This window comes from Chiloscyllium plagiosum, chromosome 22 (genome assembly GCF_004010195.1).
Source record: "Chiloscyllium plagiosum isolate BGI_BamShark_2017 chromosome 22, ASM401019v2, whole genome shotgun sequence".
NCBI lineage: Eukaryota > Metazoa > Chordata > Chondrichthyes > Orectolobiformes > Hemiscylliidae > Chiloscyllium > Chiloscyllium plagiosum.
Window position 1 is genome coordinate 44,884,046 of NC_057731.1, and position 20,825 is coordinate 44,904,870.

A 20,825-nucleotide genomic window follows, 5' to 3' on the forward strand; every position below is an offset into this window, starting at 1 on the left:
GTCTCGGAATGGGAGTTGGTTGTCCTTTTCTTCCTCTCTCGTGAATCGGATTCCTGTGAGTGTGGAGTTGATGATCCGGTGTGTTTTCTCTATTTCTGTGTTTTTAATGATTACAAAGGTGTCATCAACATATCTGACCCAGAGTTTGGGTTGAATTTGTGGTAAGACTGTTTGTTCTAATCTTTTCTTTACTGCTTCTGCTATGAGTCCAGAGATCGGTGAGCCCATGGGTGTTCCGTTGATTTGTTCGTATATCTGGTTGTTGAATGTGAAGTGTGTTGTGAGGCACAAGTCCAGTAGTTTAAGTATGCCGTCTTTGTTGATAGGTTCAACGTGTTGTTGTCTGTTCTGTACGTCCAGCAGGTTGGCTATAGTTTCTCTGGCTAGGGTTTTGTCAATAGAGGGGAACAGTGCCGTTACGTCGAATGAGACCATAGTTTCTTCCTTGTCTATGTGTATATTTATGATGATGTCCAAGAATTCCTGTGTTGATTGTATAGATTGTCTGGATCCGCTGATCAAGTGTTTCAGTTTCTGCTGTAGTTCTTTAGCCAGTTTGTGTGATGGTGTCCCTGGTAGTGATACTATGGGTCAGAGTGGGATGTCTGGTTTGTGCACTTTAGGTAGTCCATAGAATCTGGTCCAATATACCGGCCACTACAGCTGAAACTGAAAACCGGAAGCGGCAGGGACAGGCCACTATAAATGCCGGAGGAAATACCACAGAAGCGCTTCACAGGAGGCTCCCAAGCACTGAGGATGTCACCTAGACAGGGGACGAAACGTTTGCAACAAAAATTTCCAGCTTGGCCAACAGAACCACAACAACGAGCACCCGAGCTACAAATCTTCACCCAAACTTTGAACTAATTTAAATATTCTTAATTTGTTCTCTGAATAATATCTTAAAGCATTGACTTTTGATATATCTTTTACATCAGACTTAAAAGGGTTAACTAACCAGAGACTATGATAATTCCTCTGATATTACATTACAGTAGAACTGGTGGTGTCTGCAGACACAGGCGGCTAATGGAGAGAGGAACCCATTTCCTCTGACGAGCCAAGCCTGCCGGGGTTGACGAATTGCCCTGAAGATTTATGGAAGTGATGGAACCTCTGTGCCCTGACACCTTGTTTCCATTTAGAAAGACATATGCCGAGGATAGGAAGCAATTAGGGAGGCATGAGGGAATGAGTGAGGGGCCTGTGATGTTCTGTGGTGCATTACAGTGCGGTAGCTCACAGCCCAAGCTCTGGGTTACTCACTTGAGGCAGGCAGTGATGGGTGACAGTCAGTTGTGTCATTGTGCTGACTGTGAGTGGAGTTTGCGTTTGTGTGTCATCTTTTTTTTGGTTTTCCTCGGTTCTCTTCTTCCTTCTGACAGTGACTCATGTCAAGTATCAGGCACCCTTAAATACTGTGCCCACATGAATGATTTTTTTCCATACAGACATAAACAGTTGATATTGGCAAACTATTTGGTGAGTGGTGGACAAATCACTATCCTGCTTCAAACTAATCTGCAGCCACTTGGCAGAGCCACAAGATGGTAACTAGAATTGTTGGGTTGACAGCCAATGGTGATTCACTCCTGGAAAAGGGGACCAAGAAAAAGAAAGGTTTTCCTGGAAAAAACTGGAGCACAATGGCAGTCCATTCAGGCACTATAGACTAGAGCTACAGGCTGTAAGTCAGAGGAACTATCCAAGAGACCTGTATTACTGCAAGCTAATGGTGTGGGCGGCTGATAGTCCCAGTGTTCTGACAGAGTTCCAGATTAGAATGAAATTCAGGGAGTTTGAATGTAAAGTTGCAAATTGTATATTCTGTTGTGAAGTGTTCATATTTATGTTACAAAATTGATGATTACTGGGCCTTTAAATCAAGCAGTTTGATGCCTGCTACTTCAATTGCTCAAGAAAAAGATAAACTTGTGGAGAATGAGTGTACTCTCAATGCTTCATCCAGCATCTGGTCTTCCTGCGTCACTGAGTAACACGTTGAGATATATCAAAGAGACAGAGTACCCTCATTGGGCATTATGGTATCAGCCTTGTGTTTTCATCTTTGTGGACATGAGAGATTAGTATCGAGTGTTATTTGTAATGTAACCAGTCAAAGAACAACTCAGCACTGAGAATGCTGCCCTCACATGACTTTGTTATGAGGGTCTGCCTTTAGGCACTTCAAGTGTCTTCACCCATAAAGTTTAAAAGGCTGAGAGGCTACAGTATCAGTTTGAATTGTGCCCTCAGGAACAATTGAGAGGTGTTTTTGAAGATTCTATTAGTTTGAATGCAGGTATTTAATATTTTGGAGCAGCTTCGAGTTGACATTTATTTCTAATTGCTTCAATATATTTGAAAAACGCAATCATTTCTCTCTCCCAGGAATAAACCTGATTAACAAATGACCCCACTTACATTGTATACTTCATTACCCTGCCTTGGAAACTATTCCGGAACTTGATTGATCTTCGGGTGAAAAAGGTTTCCCAACTTCCTTTCTTGCTGCTTGCAGTTAAAAAGCTATTTTAAAATTCTTATCCCTGTATCCACACCCCTCCATGACCTCATTCCCTCTCTATCTCTACACTGTTTTCTAGAGTCATAAAATTAAAGAAATTCAGAGTAAAGAAGAAGGCCATTCAGCCCATCATGTTTATGCCATCCAAGAAAAAGCAACTAATCTTAATCCCACTCTTTTTAGATTTGGTCACTATAGTTGTAAATTATCATAGAATCTGTGCAGTGTGAATGCAGGCCATTGAGCCCACAACGACTGTCTGAAGAGCATCCCCTCCCTGTAACCCTGTATTTACCATGGCTAACCCATCTAGTTTACACACCCCTGAATACTATGGGCAACTTAACATGGCCAATCCACCTAACCTGCACATCTTTGGACTGTGGGAGGAGACTAGAGCACCCGGAGGGGAGAATGTGCAAATTCCACACAATTGCCCAAGGCTGGAATCGAACCAGGTCCCTGGCACTGTGAGGCAGCAGTCCTAACCACTGAGCCACCATGCTGCCCAATATACCTCAAATGCATAATCTAAGTTCTTTTAAAAAATGTTGAAGGTTTCTGAATACCAAACTCCCTCCACTCTCTGGGAGAGAAGTTCTCTTCAATTCCAGTCCAATCCTCCTACTAATTATTTTAAATCTTTGCCTGTTGACTTCCCTGCTTAGAGAATTATCTTCTTCCTATTCTCCTCATAATAATTACTCATCAGTTAAATATCTCAGCCTCCTTCATTCCAAAGAAGCCAACCAAAGCCTACCCACTTTTCAGCATAGCTAAAGTTCTCCAATTTTCCCAACATTATCTCAAAAAAAGCTCTCCTATGTCCTCTCCCTAGTGCGATCATATCCTTCTTGAGAGGTGGTAACTTTAATTGTGGCCTGACAAGTGTTTTGTACAGTTTTAGCATTACTGCTCTCCTGAAACAAAAACAGAAATTGCTGGAATATCTCAGCAGGTCTGGCAGCATCTGTGAAGAGAAATCAGTTAATGTTTCTGGTCTCGTGACCCCCTTTCTGTTGATGTGCTCTATACCGTGGCTAACAAAGGAGAGCATTCTGTGTGCATCTTAGCCACCTTATCTGGTTGTCATGTTACTTCCAGGGACCTGGACATACTCAGAAGTCCCTCTGTTACCTTACACCTTTTTTTTTGCCTTATTTGACCACCTCAAATGCATAACCTCAGTGTTCTATAGATTGAATTCCATTTACCACTTTTCTGTTCACCTGACCAGTCCATTGTTTGCTAATTTTTCTGTCAATTTTCATGGAAATATGGAAGACAATGAATTGTACATAAAAAGTAGATTGGGAAAATTTCTTCAACAGTAACCATCTTATTTATATTGCTGCTTTAAATGTAATAACACTTCCCAAGTAAAATTGCATAAGGGCAAAGATTGACACCAAGCTACATGGGGAATTTTCGTGAAGATGACCAAAAGCTTGCATAGAGATCAATTCTGAGGAGAGTCTGAAAAGAGGATGAAGAAATGGAGGTAATACCAGATGTTACAGCCTCTGTATATTAAACTAGCCAATACGAGGAGGTGATGTTTGTATTTGTGAGTTTCAGCATGTGCAATATGCAGGATTTATCCCTTCTGTTGTGAGTGAGTCATCAGCTTTCTATTAAAGCAGACAGATTTTGCTATTGCACAGTGTGACAAGGGCTGAGTGCGATGAGGGAGGAGTGCTAACTTGGGAATTTGGTGCGAGTGAGAATTCATTACCGATGGGGAAGATGATGTTGCTTTTTATATCATTTTGCAGTCTCCAGAAGCTGGTGATTATTCAAGATTTGAATCTGGTGAGCAGGTAGTTGACTGATGCATTTTTAAGATTTATCCTTATAAATGCCAATACTGGTTTAAACCATTCTGGAGAAATTTAAGTATTGTGTTAAATTTGTAGCTTGACTAGTTAAACCACTTGACATAACAACAGACTACAGTGGAGTGATGTTCTTAAACTTGAAACCTATTTAGCTAAATGGAACTCAATAAAGATGTCAGAGCAGGTAATGGTACAGCTGCAGAATGTTGTGATCTATAGCAACCACGTCTGTAGTGAGTTGTCTACAGCTCGAAAAACTTTGGCTCTGCGATGATGAGTAAGAGTCCAAGCTTCAGAGACTACAATGCATCAGGGAAGAGGGGAGTTCCAGGACACTGTTCTTAGTGGCACTTATACCCCTTGGTCAGGTATTTCAGATTTCATCTGTGATCAGGGATAGGTGTTTGAAACACGCAGAGAGCTCGAGGAGGTAGCAATGGAAGAGTCTGAGTCCTAGCAATTGTCAACTAGACTAGAGTTTTTTAAAACTTGTGTGATCAAGAGCAGGGACTGCAGAAAGGATGAGCAAACTCACCACATTGCCTTGTTTGGGAGTCAGTCAAATGGTAGGAATGCAAAGGAAGTAGTTGTATTGGAGGAATTAGTACTGTCCTCTGCAGCTGAGAGCTTGAAGTCTAAATGTTATGCTACCTGCTCAGTGTCAGGGTTAGTGAAATTGGGGCTCCTCAGGGCTAGTGAGGAGAGACCCAATTATCATGGACCTTATCGGTGTCAATGACAAACTCAGAAAGAAATTCTGCTGAGGGAGAATGCGTAACTAGGGACTAAAGTAAAGACTAGAATCACAAAGGTAATTTTTGTTTCTCTGTTTAGTTGTTCACGGGATGTGTACATTGCTGGCTTTTTCCGCATTTAATTTCCCCTTCCTAATTGTTTGAGATGGAAATGGCAAACAGCTGTCTTGAATCACTGTATGAATTCACCCTTTGTAGCCTATGGACCAAATGCAGGTAAATGGAATTAGCGTAGTTTGGTTTTGATTGGTTGGCATTGTCGTGCGCCGAAGGGCCTGTTTCTGTGCTGTATGATTTAATGAGTAATACTATTAGAGAGGAAGTTCCAAAATTTTGATTCTGTTGTATTGAAGAAATAGTGATATTTGGAGGCGAAATGCATGTGGTGGTGTTCCAATGCATCTGTTGTCCTCCTAGATGGTAGAAGTCACAGGTTGTAAAGTTCTATTGAAGAAAATGTTACATGTTTCTGCAATGCATCTTGTAAATGGTACACAATGTTACCAATGTGCATCAGTGATGGAGGAAGTGAATGTTGAAGGTGGTGGATGTGGTGACAGTCCAGTGGGTTGTTTGTCCTGGATTGTGTGGAACCTCTCGACTGTTGTCCACCTAAGTGGGAACTATACCATCTCAGTCTGACTTGTGCCTTGCAGATGGTGGACGAGAATTGGGGAGTCAGGTGGTGAGTTACTCATCACAAAAGTTCCAACCACTGACCTGCTTTTGTAGCCCATATTTTTAATTATTTGAAAAGTTAAAGGAAAAGGATAAGGCAATAGTGCAGGGCAATGATGGAGATAATGATAACTAGAGTTTGACTGGAAGTGACAGTGCCTAGAAACATCAGCATGCACCAGTAAATAATATCAGAGAAGGGAAAAATGATTAAAAGAAAGACAGAATTCAAATCACTAGCTGAAGGCATGCAGCATTTATTGCTATGACTGAAACTGATGCTGTGCACCATCATTCTAGTTCCACTTCTCCAAACTAAAATAATCTTTTACCAGTTACTAAAGTGATCCAGAAAACATCTTTGTCTAAACAAAAAGATAGGTTAACCAGGTTTTTTATTTAATAAGCACCATTTGAGTTAATTAAAAAAGCAACTTACTTAATAAAGATTAAATCATTGATTCTTATATACAGAGTCAGTAATATAGTAGTATAAATGCTTGCCATTCTGAATATCTGCAAAGCGCACACACTCACAAGCACTGTCTCTTCAGGCAAAGAGAAATAAAATGTATTTGCAGAGATTAGCTTTCTGAAAACAAATACTTTGGCCAGTAGATTATTCTTGAAGGCAAATGGATAAAACGCAGACTTCCCTTCAACTCAGGTAAAATAAGAACATCTCTGAGCTAGTCACTATTCAAAATAATCCCAGCAAAGCATGCAGTTATCACCTGTTATGTGATTTCTAGGAGGTCTCATTTAAGAACGTGTCCACAATGAACTTTCATTGATCTCTTTTTTAAAAAAAAAGTCCTTCAGATATGTCCACACAACTTAAAATAAATCCCTTTATTCATAATCTTTCAAAGCCTAAGTCCTGCAATCAATATAAAGCATCTTGGAATATTGTAACAAATTGATATACACACGTATTTCTATTTGTGCTATGATAGCTGTTAGAACCCTGGTTGCAAAGTGACTATGGCTGGGACAGGTATATTCACTTATTTGACATTTTGGAAGGACAGAAGCAGGAAAAATAAGAAATAAGATTAATACAGAAGTGAGAAATGAAATTGTAGAACCAGTTTACGTCGAGGTGAGAGAAAGCAAAGCTATCACTGGTAGGTGCAATTCTGGTCTCCTTCCTATCGGAAAGATGTTGTGAAACTTGAAAGGGTTCAGAAAAGATGGAATGAGCTGCCAGAGGGTGCGGTGGAGGCTGGTACAATTGCAACATTTAAGAGGCATTTGGATGGGTATATGAATAGGAAGGGCTTGGAGGGATATGGGCCGGATGCTGGCAGGTGGGACTAGATTGGATTGGAATATCTGGTTGGCATGGACAGATTGGACCGAAGGGTCTGTTTCCATGCTGTGCATCTCTGTGACTCTATAAACTTGGAGGTCGCCACTGATGATGTTACCTAGCCAGGTAATGAAATGTCTGGATATCAAACCTACTGCTACACCCTAAACTCTATAAACGTAGAAAGTTAGCCTTGACTGCAAAGGGAATACAGTATAAAAAGCAAGTCTTGCTACAGTTGTGTAGGGCATTAGCGAGATGGCATCTGGAGTCCTGTGCACAGACACATGAGATTCTGAGGTGGTTTGACAGTATAGACGATGTTTTCCTTTGTGGGGAAACCCAGAACCAAGGGGCACAGTTTCAAAACAAAAGGTCTCCCATTTAAGAAGAGTAGAAGGAATTTATTTTTTTAAAAAACGCTCACCAACCCAATGAGCAATAGGTCTTAATTGTTGAATATTTTCAAAGCAGAGTTGGACTGAATTTTGATTGACAAGGGAGTTGAAGAGTAATGGGGGTCAGGAAGAAAATAGGGTTCAGGCCACATTGAATCAGCCATGAGCTTGTTCATTAGTGCAGACTCTGAATTAAATGGCCTGCTGCTGCTCTTATTTATTATGTTCCTAGGTTTTGACCTCCTCACCAAAGGAAGCATACACTTGCATTGGAGACAGAACAGAGAAGTTGGCTCAGCTGATTTCTGCTATGAAGAGGTTGTTTAATGAGGAAAGTTGAGTAGGTTGTGGCAATATTAATTGAAGCTTAAAAGAATGAGAAATGATCTTATTGTAACATATATAAATCCTGAGGAAAATTGACAGGATGGACGCTGGGAGGATGTTTCCCTGTCTCCCATTTAAGACTGAGCTGAGGAGGAATTTCATCACTGAGTCATTAGTCTTTGGAATTTTCTTCCACAAGAGAGCAGTGGAGTCTGGGTCATTGAATATATTCAGATCTGAGTTTAATAGATTTTTGATTGACAAGGGAGTTGAGGGTTGAGGGAGACGGGCGAGAAAAGTGGATTTGAGGTCACAGTCAGATCAATCACAATCTTATCGTATGCCATAACAGACGCAGTGGGCTGAATTGTACACTGCTGCTCCTATGTCTAATGACATATTTAACCTTTGTTGCAGGGGCCTGAGCTACAGGCTGACCAGATGATCTGCTCTGTTCCTGCATTTCACGTCTCCATTTTCTGCTTTTCCTATAGCATCCCTTGCCAGACATTTTCCATCCCAGCCCACACAAAGAGTCTGGAAAGATAATCATTTTCTATTGATGGTAGTTTATAGCAAAGCTAGTGTCTGTAATGAACAGTATTGGCAAAGGTTGCAGAGGCAGATTGCATTGTAAATGGGATCAAGTTACAGTTTGTGAGTATGATTGGTCGATTAAAGTCTAACCAGGGCATTCACCTGCACCACCTGCCGATCACTGTCTTGTTTCTCTGCCGTTGGCCTGCAGGTTTACTTTCTGTGGGATTCCTCTTCATAGGGGTAGCTTTGTTCAATAAGTAAAGTACAAACTGCCTTCTCTCTCCACCCCTAGAATGGTGAAAATGAATTAAATTAGTCTTCTTCTAGTTAACTGGTTCATTCCAACTTAAGTAGACGAAAGCTGGGAGTATCTTATGTAACTGCAAAGTTTATACTGATGTAATCAGCTCCTAGCAGCTGCAAGACCTACATTTTATACAGGCCGGTGTGCATTGGGGGCGCAGGTAAGTGGTACATAGTCTTCTGCTGAGAGGAAGAGTTACAATTCAGGTCAAAGAAACACAAAAAAAATCTTGTGATACAAAGCAGGTAAAAGAAAATGGACTTACTGCGTGTGCAACATGCTGCGGTGTGAGCCTGGGGCAGTGTGAGCCCAGGGCCTGGGGCAGTGTGCTGCAGTGTGAGCCCAGGGCCCAGGGCAGTGTGCTGCAGTGTGAGCCCGAGGCAGTGTGTTGCAGTGTGAGCCCGGGGCAGTGTGCTGCAGAGTGAGCTCAGGGCATTGGGCCCAGATGAAGCATGTGCTGTACTGTGTGATTGGGTCCCTGGGCATTGTGCTGTGATGTATATCTGGGTTTCCTCAGGAACCAGTATCTTCTTTGCTGCATTTGCTTTTAAGTGTGAGAAGATAGTCTCGAGTAATGTATAGATAGCGAGAGCGTAAGCAGCTTTGAGAAAAAGGAGTGGGGTGGGAGTGACTGCAGAGAGGCAGAACATCTTTGAAGGAAATCCGTTAACCTCCAAATGGCAGGCAGGGTTTGGGCCTAACAATGTTGGTACTGTAGTAGATGCTGTTCCACTCGGGAATGCTTTGTGTTTGGGAACCCCTGGCAGTAATTCCATGTCACTGAGGTACGTCAAATAATGATGTCAAATGGTTAGGTTACTGAAAATATGATCAGCAGCAATAGGACGTGACATGTTCTAATGACTGCGAGAGAGGTGGCAGGGTTGTAGTACCTGCTGCTGTTATAACCTTTGTCACTATAATAGCGCTCCTACACAAAAAAAACACTTTGCTGTTTGTCAAAAGCTGACTTAATTGCAGTTTAAACTTCTTTTTCCACTCTCTGTGCAGAGATCAGTGGGCTATAAATAATTTGAGTAATCAAGAGTAATAGGGTTGAGGGGGAGGAGGAATGAGTAGGTTCGGGAAGTGGGGAGAGAAGAACCTTTCCTCTTTTGTATCCTGTGTCAGCGAGGGTCAAAGGCCAGGCAGCTTGCATATTCTATTAGGTCGAGTCATAATCATTGGAACAAATGAGTTTACCCAACAGTGATTAAAATGCCAGTGAAGCTCGGAAAGACTGAATGTGTTTGACAAGCTCTCTGGTGAACGATGTGACAAGCTCCTGAGCCTGTCCTTGCCAAATTGCTGTTGCTTTATGAAGATATTTTAAAAGAAAATAAAGTGGATGGATTAGTATTAGCTGGTTGTCCTGCTCAGTAGTATGGATTCTGTCTCTTTTTCTTGTCTTCCCAATCCTTTCCCATCTATGTTTTTATGATTCATTCTGCTTGCTGAAGTGTCAAAGCCCAGAGTTCATGAGATTGATGCTGAGTGGCATGACATGCCTTTACAAATCACACCTGATCCTACGCTTAATTGGAACCTGGTACTCACAGGTAACTCCGCTTCATGTGCAAAGCCCCAGAGGTAGTGAGTGATATTGAATTACTTGCTGTACCCATTGTAAAGGAGACAGTCAGGGTCCATAAGTATAAGAGAGCAAGTTGGTCAATTTACAAAAACAAAACTTGCACTTGTGAAGATTCTTTGATCTGAAGATGTCGCAAAGCAGTTTACAGAAATTGAAATATTTTTGAAGTGTCGTTATAATAGAGAAACACAGCAACTAAGGTGTGTGCATAGTAAGCTCCCACAACCAGCAGCCAAAGAATCTGCTGTCATGATGTTGGTTGGTTGGTTGAGGTTGGGGGCGGGGGGGGAGGGGAGCAGGGTGAGTATTGACCATGTCATTGGTTGAATATCCTTGTTACTCTGCGAAATTGTTTACACTCACCAGAGGACAGATGGAGCCACATCTTGTATCTGAATGATGGTACCTCTGACAGTGTAGCATTCCCTCAGTACTGGTGCTGAAGTCAAAATGTAGATTTTAGGTATAAGTATGTAGAGTGGGACTTATACCTACTACCTTCTGGGTCTGAGGATAGAGTAACAGCATTAGGCTAAAGTGAACACTTATAAGTTGATAAGTGGTGCTTGGATTATACCAAACTTGGGTTAAAACGTCAGTTTTTGTTTTGGAGGATCTGGCTGAGGGAAGTGAAGAGTTACAGCAATTCTGAGGGAGGGAGGAAGGAAGATCATAGTTTTGATATTTTCAATCACTCTGCAGTTTGAACTTCTGCCTCCTTTGATGGCACACTTACTGAGGCAGTGGTTAGCTGATCTGCACACTCAAGTATGCACAGGTATGCCCTGGGATATTGCTGCATTATCAACACCTTTTGTGTGCTGGGAGAACATAACAGTTGGTCGCATTGTCTGTTTGATCAGCTTTAAATGGAAACAGATCAATTCAACTGATTTATTGCAACTGAGTTTGTGATTGAGAAATTGGGATGTTTATTGGTAGAATATTTGGCAGATCATCATCTTTCTGTGTTCCTACCCAATCTCGCAGAACTGAAATTCATTCCATCACATCAGTTGTTGATGAAACTCACTGCTTTAACTTTATCAGATTCCTATAGTAACCAGCCATTTAATTCTGATTCACCTAAGGTACTTCGTTGTCAACGTGTTCAGTGATATCATTGTATACCTGTGGAGCAGGTGGGACTCCCCATACTCACTCTGGGGATGTTTAAATCTTCTTAAGGCTACATGTCAACTATGACATTCATTAACCAAGATATAGACAACTCCTGTTGCACAGGGGTAGTATCCTTAACTCTGTCCAAGGGGCCAGAACCCAGGCCTCCTGGTTTAGTGGTAAGGATACTACCCTGTGCCACAGGAGTTGTCTGTATCATGGGTAATGAATTTCACAGTTGACATTCAGCCTTAAGGAGTTTTAAACATCCCCACAGTAAGTATGAAGACTCAATGTGAGACTGTGAAGAAGTCTTAGTGAACAGCTCACTGCTGGCACTTCACTTCTCAGGAAATGAGTGACTGTAAAAATATAGCAGAAAATTGTACTGATAAAAGTCCAGGCAGAAATGTTTCTTGTAGTATTGCTGTATAAACAGGAGAGTTGACAGGTTTTGGTAGTGCATTGGTATTACACAGTGAGATTATTAATTTGTGGTGTAACTTGGAAATACCAAGGTTAGTTCTTCATGATTGCACAGTAAGTAACCATTGCCATGGTCATTGAACAGCTCAGAATTGTAACACAGTGAGTGAACCAACAACAACTTGCAATTACATATACATGGATAATGTTCAAAAACATTTCAAGGCACTTCATAGATGTGTATTCAGACAAAAATTTATATTAGCCTTAAAGGTTATGAAAAGCACTCGAAAAAAGATTGGCCAATGAGGTAGATGAAGACAGCTTCAAAGTGCTTAGACAGCTGAAAACATTAACAGCCAGAACTAGGGTGAAGTATGAAATGCATAAAATTCTTGCATTGAATTCTATGAGATCCTGCAAGACTTGTATCTATCAATGTAGCTTTTAAGTTTCATGTTTTAGAGAGGGAGCACAGAAAGTAGGGAACTTAAGCTAATGCTATATTTGGTATAGCACTGTGTACAATTCTGGTCACCATTGATGGAAAGGGTATTGGTACAATGTCCAAGGACAATACGAGAAACTTACGTTTGTTCATGTCAGGAAATGATTGACATTTGCTTTTCTAACCGCTACTGAACCTGTATGTTAATCTTAAGAGAATCCTGAACTAGGACTCCCAAGTTCCTTTGCGCTTCAGATTTCCAAAGCCTTTCCACATTTAGAAAATTGAATTGAATTGAATTGAATTTCTTGTCATGTGTACCGAGGAACGTTAAAAAGCTTTGTCTTGCAAGCAATACAGGCAGATCACATAGTTAAGTAGCAGGGGTAAATAAATAATAGGTAAACAGCAGCAAAAACAAAAACGCAGGTCCAGGCGAATGTTAAGAGTTTGTGAGTCCATTGAGTATTCTAACAATAGTAGGGTAGAAACTGTTTCAAAACCGGCTGGTGCGTGTATTCAGGCTTCTGTACCTTCTCTCTGATGGTAGAGGTTGTAGATAAACATTGCCAGGGTGGGATGGATCTTTGACAATACTGGTGGCCTTTCCTTGATGGCGGGACTGGTAGATGGATCCTGTAGATGGGAGGGTGGCCTTTTGTGATTGTCTGGGCCGAAGTTCACCACTCTCTGTAACCGTCTCCGATCTTGAATGGTACAGTTGCCATACCAGGTAGTGATACATCCAGACAGAATGCTCTCGATGGCGCATCTATAAAAGTTGGCAAGGGTATTCGCCGTCATGCCAAATTTCCTCAGCTATCTGAGGAAGAAGAAATGTTGGACCTTTGTAACTGGTGTGTCCACATGAAGAGTCCAAGAAAGCTTGTTTTGGATGACAACTCCCAGGAGCTTGATACTCTCCACTCGTTCAAAGTTTGTGAGGCATGTCCTCGTTCTGTTGTCTTTCCCTTAGGCATCTGATTTATAGTGGCCTGTCCCTGCCGCTTCCGGTTGTCAGTTTCAGCTGTCCGCTGTAGTGGCCGGTATATTGGGTCCAGGTCGATGTGTTTGTTGATGGAGTTTGTGGATGAGTGCCATGCTTCTAGGAATTTGTTTGGCTTGCCCTATAATGGTAGTGTTGTCCCAGTCAAATTCATGTTGGTTGTCGTCTGTGTGTGTGGCTACTAGGGATAGCTGGTCGTGTGGTTTCGTGGCTAGTTGATGTTCGTGGATTCGGATCGTTAGCTGTCTTCCTGTTTGTCCTATATAGTGTTTTGTGCAGTCCTTGCATGGGATTTTGTACACTACATTGTAATCATTAAAAACACGGAAATAGAGAAAACACACCGGATCATCAACTCCACACTCACAGGAATCTGATTCACGAGAGAGGAAGAAAAGGACAACCAACTCCCATTCCTAGACGTGAGGGTACAGAGAACACCAAACGGAGAATTCACCACTAAGGTACACAGGAAAGCCACACACACAGACCAAGTTCTGAACTATGAAAGCAACCACCCCAATACACACAAACGAAGTTGCATGAGTCCAGGTCTACGTAGTGGCCAATATACCGGCCACTACAGCGGACAGCTGAAACTGACAACCGGAAGCGGCAGGGACAGACCACTATAAATGCCGGAGGAAACACCACAGAAGCGCTTCACAGGAGGCTCCCAAGCACTGAGGATGTCACCTAGACAGGGGACGAAACGTTTGCAACAAAAACTTCCAGCTCGGCGAACAGAACCACAGCACTCTCCACTCGTTCCACCTCTGTGCTGTTAATGTGTGGGGGGGCATGATTCTGCTCCTCTATTCTTCCTACCAAAATGTATACCCTCATACTTTACCGCATTGTTTTCCATCTGCCACCTTTTTTGCCCAATCTTCTAGTCTGTCGAAGTCCTTCTGCAACCTCCCTGCATCCTCAACACTAACTGTTCTTCCACCTATCTTTGTGTCATCTGCAGACTTAGAAGCAATGCCCTCAGTTCCTTTGTCTAAATCATTAGTGTATAACGTGTACAGTTGAATAGAATTCCCAATAGTGAGAATGATTGCTTGGACCTTGAGGGTGGTGGTGGAAGTAAATCTATAACCATCTCAACTTTTGTTGAAGCTAAAGGAGAGAGGAGTTTTAAGATATTTGGCAACGTAGCAAGTTGGGGACTAGCTTTCTTTTTCGGGAGGTGTGATTTTGGCAGAAGAAAGTGAGGCTTGATATGATTCAGCCCAAAGTGCTGACAAAATGTGATGGTGTGTAATTATGCAGAGAACCTGATAAACTATGAATTCGCACAGTTGCACAGAATAATCAGAAATATGCAATGATTGTGGACAGTCAGCCAGTGAGTAATTTAGCCTGAGTAAGCAGGGACTTCATAGACTTGTACAAAGTTGTCCTAAATAAACAGTGACTCTGTATAGTTACATAATGCAACCTTTGCCCTGCTTAGAAACCAGGATCTTTGTGAGATTACATGATATACAGAGTGTACCCCTTAATTTCCTATTTTAAAAGCTGGTGACTTCAGGTACTAGTTCATGGTCCACAATTTCTGTCTTCATGTAGTGAAATGTACTATGTACCAATCAGGAAACAAAGCTAATAAACTGAGCCACAGACATCTCTGTCCTGATTTCAAAGGGAATGTTCTTCTTTGATCAGAAATTGTATAGAAATGTGAATGTTTCAGTCCTTTTCTTTTGAACTAAAGTAAGGTTTTAACATTGAAAAATAGTCTTTATCTGAGCTTCGAGGTGAGGGGATGAAATAGGGAGAGAGTGGCATAAACCTTTACACTGAAAGGTTGGGGTTGGGGAGGGCTCAGTGTTGGTGGTCTGCAGGCCAATTTTAGTGTAGCAGGTTTTGTGTGAATAGAAACTAAAAGCTATTAGTGTGTACGTGAGTGTAATGGTCCCCCAGGGGCAGAGTGAAAGGAGCTAGGTGGTGGGAACACAGCAGGTAGTAGCTGTGAGTGGGGAGGGGGTCCTTTCAGGTGATGCACAGCCTGTGTGGGATTGTGCAAACTGCTCCACCCCAGTATTGTGTTGTGTAATAAATGATTCTGGATTCCAGAGTCATACTGAAGAGAACAGTTAATTCCAATTTCTCCCCTTCCCATCCCCCAACCATCCCCCACTATGCCCTTAACCATGAATCCAGTCACTCAGTTCGGATTAACCCATTCCTTATACTGAACCTGTGTGCTTGATGTGTGTTGACTTATTTAATTTTGGTCTCCCTATTGATTGAGCTGTGAGAAATGTTACTTATTTCAAAGTTCAGTGTTTGTACGTCCTGTTTTTACAGTGAGCTGCTCTCCCTCCCTCACTTCTGCCCCCCCACTCACACATTCTCGTTTTCTCATTCTCTCACCCTCTCACACTCTGTCTGGTGGTCTGTCTCACTCTGGCTTGTTCACTTTTTGTCTCTTTCACTGTCGAGTATCCGAGCCCAGGTTTGTGCTAAATGGGATCCGCGCCCGTACAGTGGAAGCTGCATCCAGTTCGGAAAGTGAAAAAGTTATCTCTGCTTCTGTTTGCTATTCATAGGCCTGTGCTGAAAATATACCTGTGTGTTCACATGTATGTATCAATGTCTTCATTTTCCAGAGCAATACAACATCTAATGATACCAAGTGGAAAGTGGGGATAGAGGTAAAGTGGATGCAGAGGTCTCTCCACTTGTTTTACACAAGAAAAAAGAAATCCAGAAAATGAAGAAAATGTGTAATGTTTTGATCCGACATCAGTTTTGTTAAAGAGCGATTGTGTTTTTTTCCTTTTCCAGTTCTGTCATGACGGGGACTGCTTGTTGTGGGCATGCCTCACCCTTGAGGATCTGGGACCTTCAGAGGTAAGAAAAACAAGAATCTGGCATCCAGCTTTGGGAATGTTAAACCTAGAAACCTCTGGAACCATCTTCTTTGCTTCAGAAGTGGTAAAACTTGCAAGTTTGCAGCAACTTTCACAACCTCACTATGTTCCAAAGCACTTCAAAACTAACTAATTATTTTTGAAAAGGAGCTACTGTTGTTATAGGAATTGTAGCAGGAGCCACGTTGTGCATAGGAACGTCCTACACCCAGCATGCTTGTCAATTTGTTTTTATTTTGGTGATTGCAGCACCCCTTGAGCACTGTCCTAGAAGGCCAACCTGGATTTTCTGCTCAAGTGTCAGGAGTGGGATTTGAACCACCCATCTTCTGACAGAAGCCTGATTACTACCTGCTAAGTCAAAACCGCTATCCCCATGAAAGCCTGAGGGAAGTAAGAAGAGCCACTGTTTTGAGAAGAAATAAGGTGTTGACTTCATTAAGGAAAGGGAGAAGAATGTTCAGGGATCTTAGGAGGAAAAAAAGCCTGTGAAAACCTTGGGATCACTGAGCATAGCAGCATTGACTGAGGAGAAGAGCCAAGAGACAGATGAGAGAAGGTTGTCCTGAACTATTTCAGCAGCTACCTGGAAGACGCAGAGGGCTACTGACTACTTTTATGAGGTAGGGCCACAATCTGAAGGCGGTAGCAAGCTGTCTGCTTGCGGAAGTGAGTAAAGACACGGTGTGGGGCAATGAAACCAAAGTTTTCACTGCAGTGGATGGATAGCTCAGTGTAGCTGCGGAGTCTGAGATTGTCTGAATAACAAAGCTGTACTAATCAGGATTAGGAACACGGACAGACAGGGTTTGAATTTATCTGGTGAGGAGGCAAGCATAGACAACAGAAGATTAGTCTTGTCTAGTAGTTTAATTTCTCTTTTAACTGGCGATTGCTCTTCATTTGACTGGCAGGTTGTGGAAGCGGTTTAATGTCATACCCGCTGAGAAGGGCAAGAGGCAACAGATCTATTTGTAAGAGACAGGTGTCAAGTTTAGGTGTTTGCTGAAACTGTCCAAAAACTCTTGTAGAGAATTGTAGATCTTTTTTTCTCTTTCTTTTTGTTTTTTCTGCTCCATTTATGCTTTTCCTTTCTTGCTGTCTATCCATGCTATAATTATATTTCTCTCCTTCTCTCTCTGCTTCTGCCAAACTTGTCTCATTGTAGTATTTTTTTGTTTCTTTCATTCTCTTGTGTCAAACTAGGCCCTAGTAATCTCTTGCCAGCACACTCTCTCATCCGGGTTCATTTCCTGCCTCAGGCGATTGACTGTGTGGAGTTTGCACGTTCTCCCCGTGTCTGCGTGGGTTTCCTCCGGGTGCTCCGGTTTCCTCCCACAGTCCAAAGATGTGCAGGTCAGGTAAATTGGCCATGCTAAATTGCCCGTAGTGTTAGGTAAGGGGTAAATGCAGGGATATGGGTGGGTTGCGCTTCGGCGGGTCGGTGTGGACTTGTTGGGCCGAAGGGCCTGTTTCCACACTGTAAATAATCTAATCTAATCTAATCTAATCTCTCTTTACTCTCTTCCCCTTTTTCTATTATAGTTATACTGTTGTTCTGCTTCTTGTTGCTTTCACACGCACTCTCTGTTTTAACTTTACTCTCTTCCGTGAAAACTTTGGAATAACTGATGAGTATAAAATAACTCCTTAGGAATTGGAGAGATAGAGGGAAAGCTGCTAAGTACTGGAATTGTAAATTACCTCTAATTTATCTTATTTAGTTAGAAGTGAGTCAAAACAAGGTTGTTATTTCGATAAAAAATTAAGAAACAGGTGCAGGAGTAGGCTATGTGGCCCTGCTCCATTCAGTAAAATCATGGCCTGCTTTTCCACCTCCACGCCACCCTTCTGCTCTATCCCGTATCTCATGATTCACTCAGTGCTAAATCTCGTGGGTTTTGTTTTTGGCTAAGTCGGTGAGTTGCGGCAAGCTTTTTGGAGGCCAGCCTAGTGAGTTTTCTTGCCATATCTTACAAAACTTAATTTATTAATTACCTATCCCACCCTATGGCATACCTCATCTTACCACGTGCCATTCCCAGTAAAAACCTGCTATTCCATAGATATCTCAGAACATAGTGGGATTTAAAAACCTGTAATGCACTTGGACAAGCACTGTCGGTCCAAAGCTGCCCTGGCTAGTTCCAGATGTTTGCCTGGAGATGTGGAAACTGGCATCTCACTAATGGGCAGGAACTTGAAGATTCTGCTGGACAGAGTCGAGTGGTGCAGAGGTGGGACTACTTCATCCCCCTGGACCAGAGTGGAGGCCATGACACCAGACCATGACAGCCTGGTCAGAATTTGCCACCTGGGTCAACGCAAACTAAGTCATTTGGAGGAATGTGTTGCAATGTAGGAAGAAAATCAGTAACATTCTGCACTCCACCAGCATTGGTGCTGCCATCTTAATCTGCAATTTGATACTTTACTCTCCCTCCATCCGTGCTGGGACCCCAGCTGTTCACAATATATATTAATGACTTGGATGAGGGAACTAAATGTAATACTTCCAAACTTGCAGATGATAAAAACTGGATGGGAGGGTGAAGTATGAGGAGTATGCAGAGAGACTTCAGTGTAATTTAGACAAGCTGAGTGAGTGGGCAAGTACATGGCAGTTGCAGTATACTGTGGATAAATGTAAGGTTACCCAGTTCGGAAGCAAAACAGGGAGGTCGATTATTATCTGGCGATAAATTGAGAGGGGGGATATGTGCAATGAGACCCTGGGTGTACTTCTACACCAGTCACTTAAAGTAAGCATGCAGTTACAGCAAGCAGTAAAGAAGGCAAACAGCACATTGGCCTTTATGGTGAGGTTTCAAGAATTTTCTTTCTAAAGAGAGAGTGCAATAAAGGTTTGCCTGAATGATTCCTGTGATGGCAGGACTGACATATGAGCGGAGGTTGGAATATTGCGTGCAGTTCTGGTCTCCTTCCTATCGGAAAGATGTTGTGAAACTTGAAAGGGTTCAGAAAAGATTTACAAGGATGTTGCCAGGGTTGGAGGATCTGAGCTACAGGGAGAGGCTGAACAGGCTGGGGCTGTTTTCCCTGGAGCGTCGGAGGCTGAGGGGTGACCTTAGAGGTTTACAAAATTATGAGGGGCATGGATAGGATAAATAGACAAAGTCTTTTCCCTGGGATCGGGGAGTCCAGAACTAGAGGACTTAGGTTTAGGGTGAGAGGGGAAAGATATAAAAAAGACCTAAGGGGCAACTTTTTCACACAGAGGGTGGTATGTGGATGGAATGCGCTGCCAGAGGATGTGGTGGAGGCATAATTGCAACATTTAAGAGGCATTTGGATGGGTATATGAATAGGAAGGGTTTGGAGGGATATGGGCTGAGTGCTGGCAGGTGGGACTAGATTGGGTTGGGATACCTGGTCGGCATGGACGGGTTGGACCGAAGGGTCTGTTTCCATGCTGTACATCTCTATGACTCTATGACTCTATATTTGCTGGAGTTCAGAAGAATGAGAGCGAATGTCATAGAAATGTAAAAAAATTCTAAAAGGAGTAGGCAGGGCAGGTGCAGGATGGATGTTCTTGATGGTATGGAGTCCAGCATGAGGAGTTGAAGGATACAGGGTAAACCATTTTATAACTTAGGTGAGGAAAAATGTCTTCACTCTGTGGGATTTACTGTGGAAATTGCTGCTGTAGGAAGCAGTTGAGGCCAAAACATTATATGATTTCAAGAAGAAGTTGGATATAGCACTTGGGGCTAAAGGGATCAAGGGGTATGGGGGAGAAAGAGGAATAGGTTATTAACTTGGATGGAGAAAGTGAGGACTGCAGATGCTGGAGATCAGAGTCGAGGGGTGTGGTGCTGGAAAAGTATATCCGAGATGCAGCCTGACCAGCTTTGCTTTTCCAGCGCTACACTCTTCAACTATTAACTTGGATGATCAGCCATGAATCATCATAAATGGTAGAGCAGGCACAAAGGGCTGAATGGCTTATTCCTGCTCCTATTTTCTATGTTTCTGTGTGGAAAGCGTCCTAACTCTGACTGCCCCAAGTGGCAAATTGGCCATGTCCAATGCCCTGACCTATTATTGGAGGTTGCCTTTGACTTGCTATGCCATGGATCACTGACTGAAAATTATTCCCCTTGACTTGATTAAGGCCTACAGACAAGCTTGCTTTCTTTGTGTTTGCACTAAACACAAAGTAAGACAGAAGTAGTATAAGCCTGAAATTTCTGGCTGAGGGAGGCAAAGCACATAAGGACAAGACAATGCAAGGCAGGGATGCTGTACATCCAGGTAAGCTCACAATGAGTGAGCACTGGGATGGTGAGGAAAGAGTCTGGATTTGCAGAGCGGTTCGGTGCAAATGCTGGGTGTGTATCTCTGAATGCACAGTGTCCATGCTGCAGCATTACTATGATGCAGCGTTGAAGTGCAGGAAGTAGATTGAAGATGTCCATGACAGGCTAACGCATATCAAACATAACTGTTTACAGTCTTGGGATCTTTATGACCACTGACCATGGTGCGTGCCCTAGATTTCCAACATAGAGGTAAGCGGAATTTGTTAGATATCCACTCAAGATTCCATGTCGAGTTTCTTAATCTTCAGCTTTTTTGACAAGTTTAGTGGGATGTAAACTTGGATGGAGAAAGTGAGGACTGCAGATGCTGGAGATCAGA

The 20,825-nt window shown here is 42.4% G+C and overlaps 1 protein-coding gene across 4 annotated transcripts in view; it reads left to right on the top strand.

Moving 5' to 3' along the window:
* Window positions 1-20,825, top strand: part of fbxw4 (F-box and WD repeat domain containing 4) — a 144,487-nt gene that overhangs the window by 84,230 nt on the left and 39,432 nt on the right. For 3 of the 4 annotated variants that reach the window (XM_043712922.1, XM_043712923.1, XM_043712925.1), the window contains one exon: window positions 16,075-16,140. The exons of the other annotated variant lie outside the window; for it this stretch is intronic. In XM_043712922.1, the coding sequence (XP_043568857.1) occupies window positions 16,075-16,140 (66 nt within the window). The remainder of the gene's footprint in view (window positions 1-16,074; window positions 16,141-20,825) is intronic. 4 annotated transcript variants of the gene reach the window in all.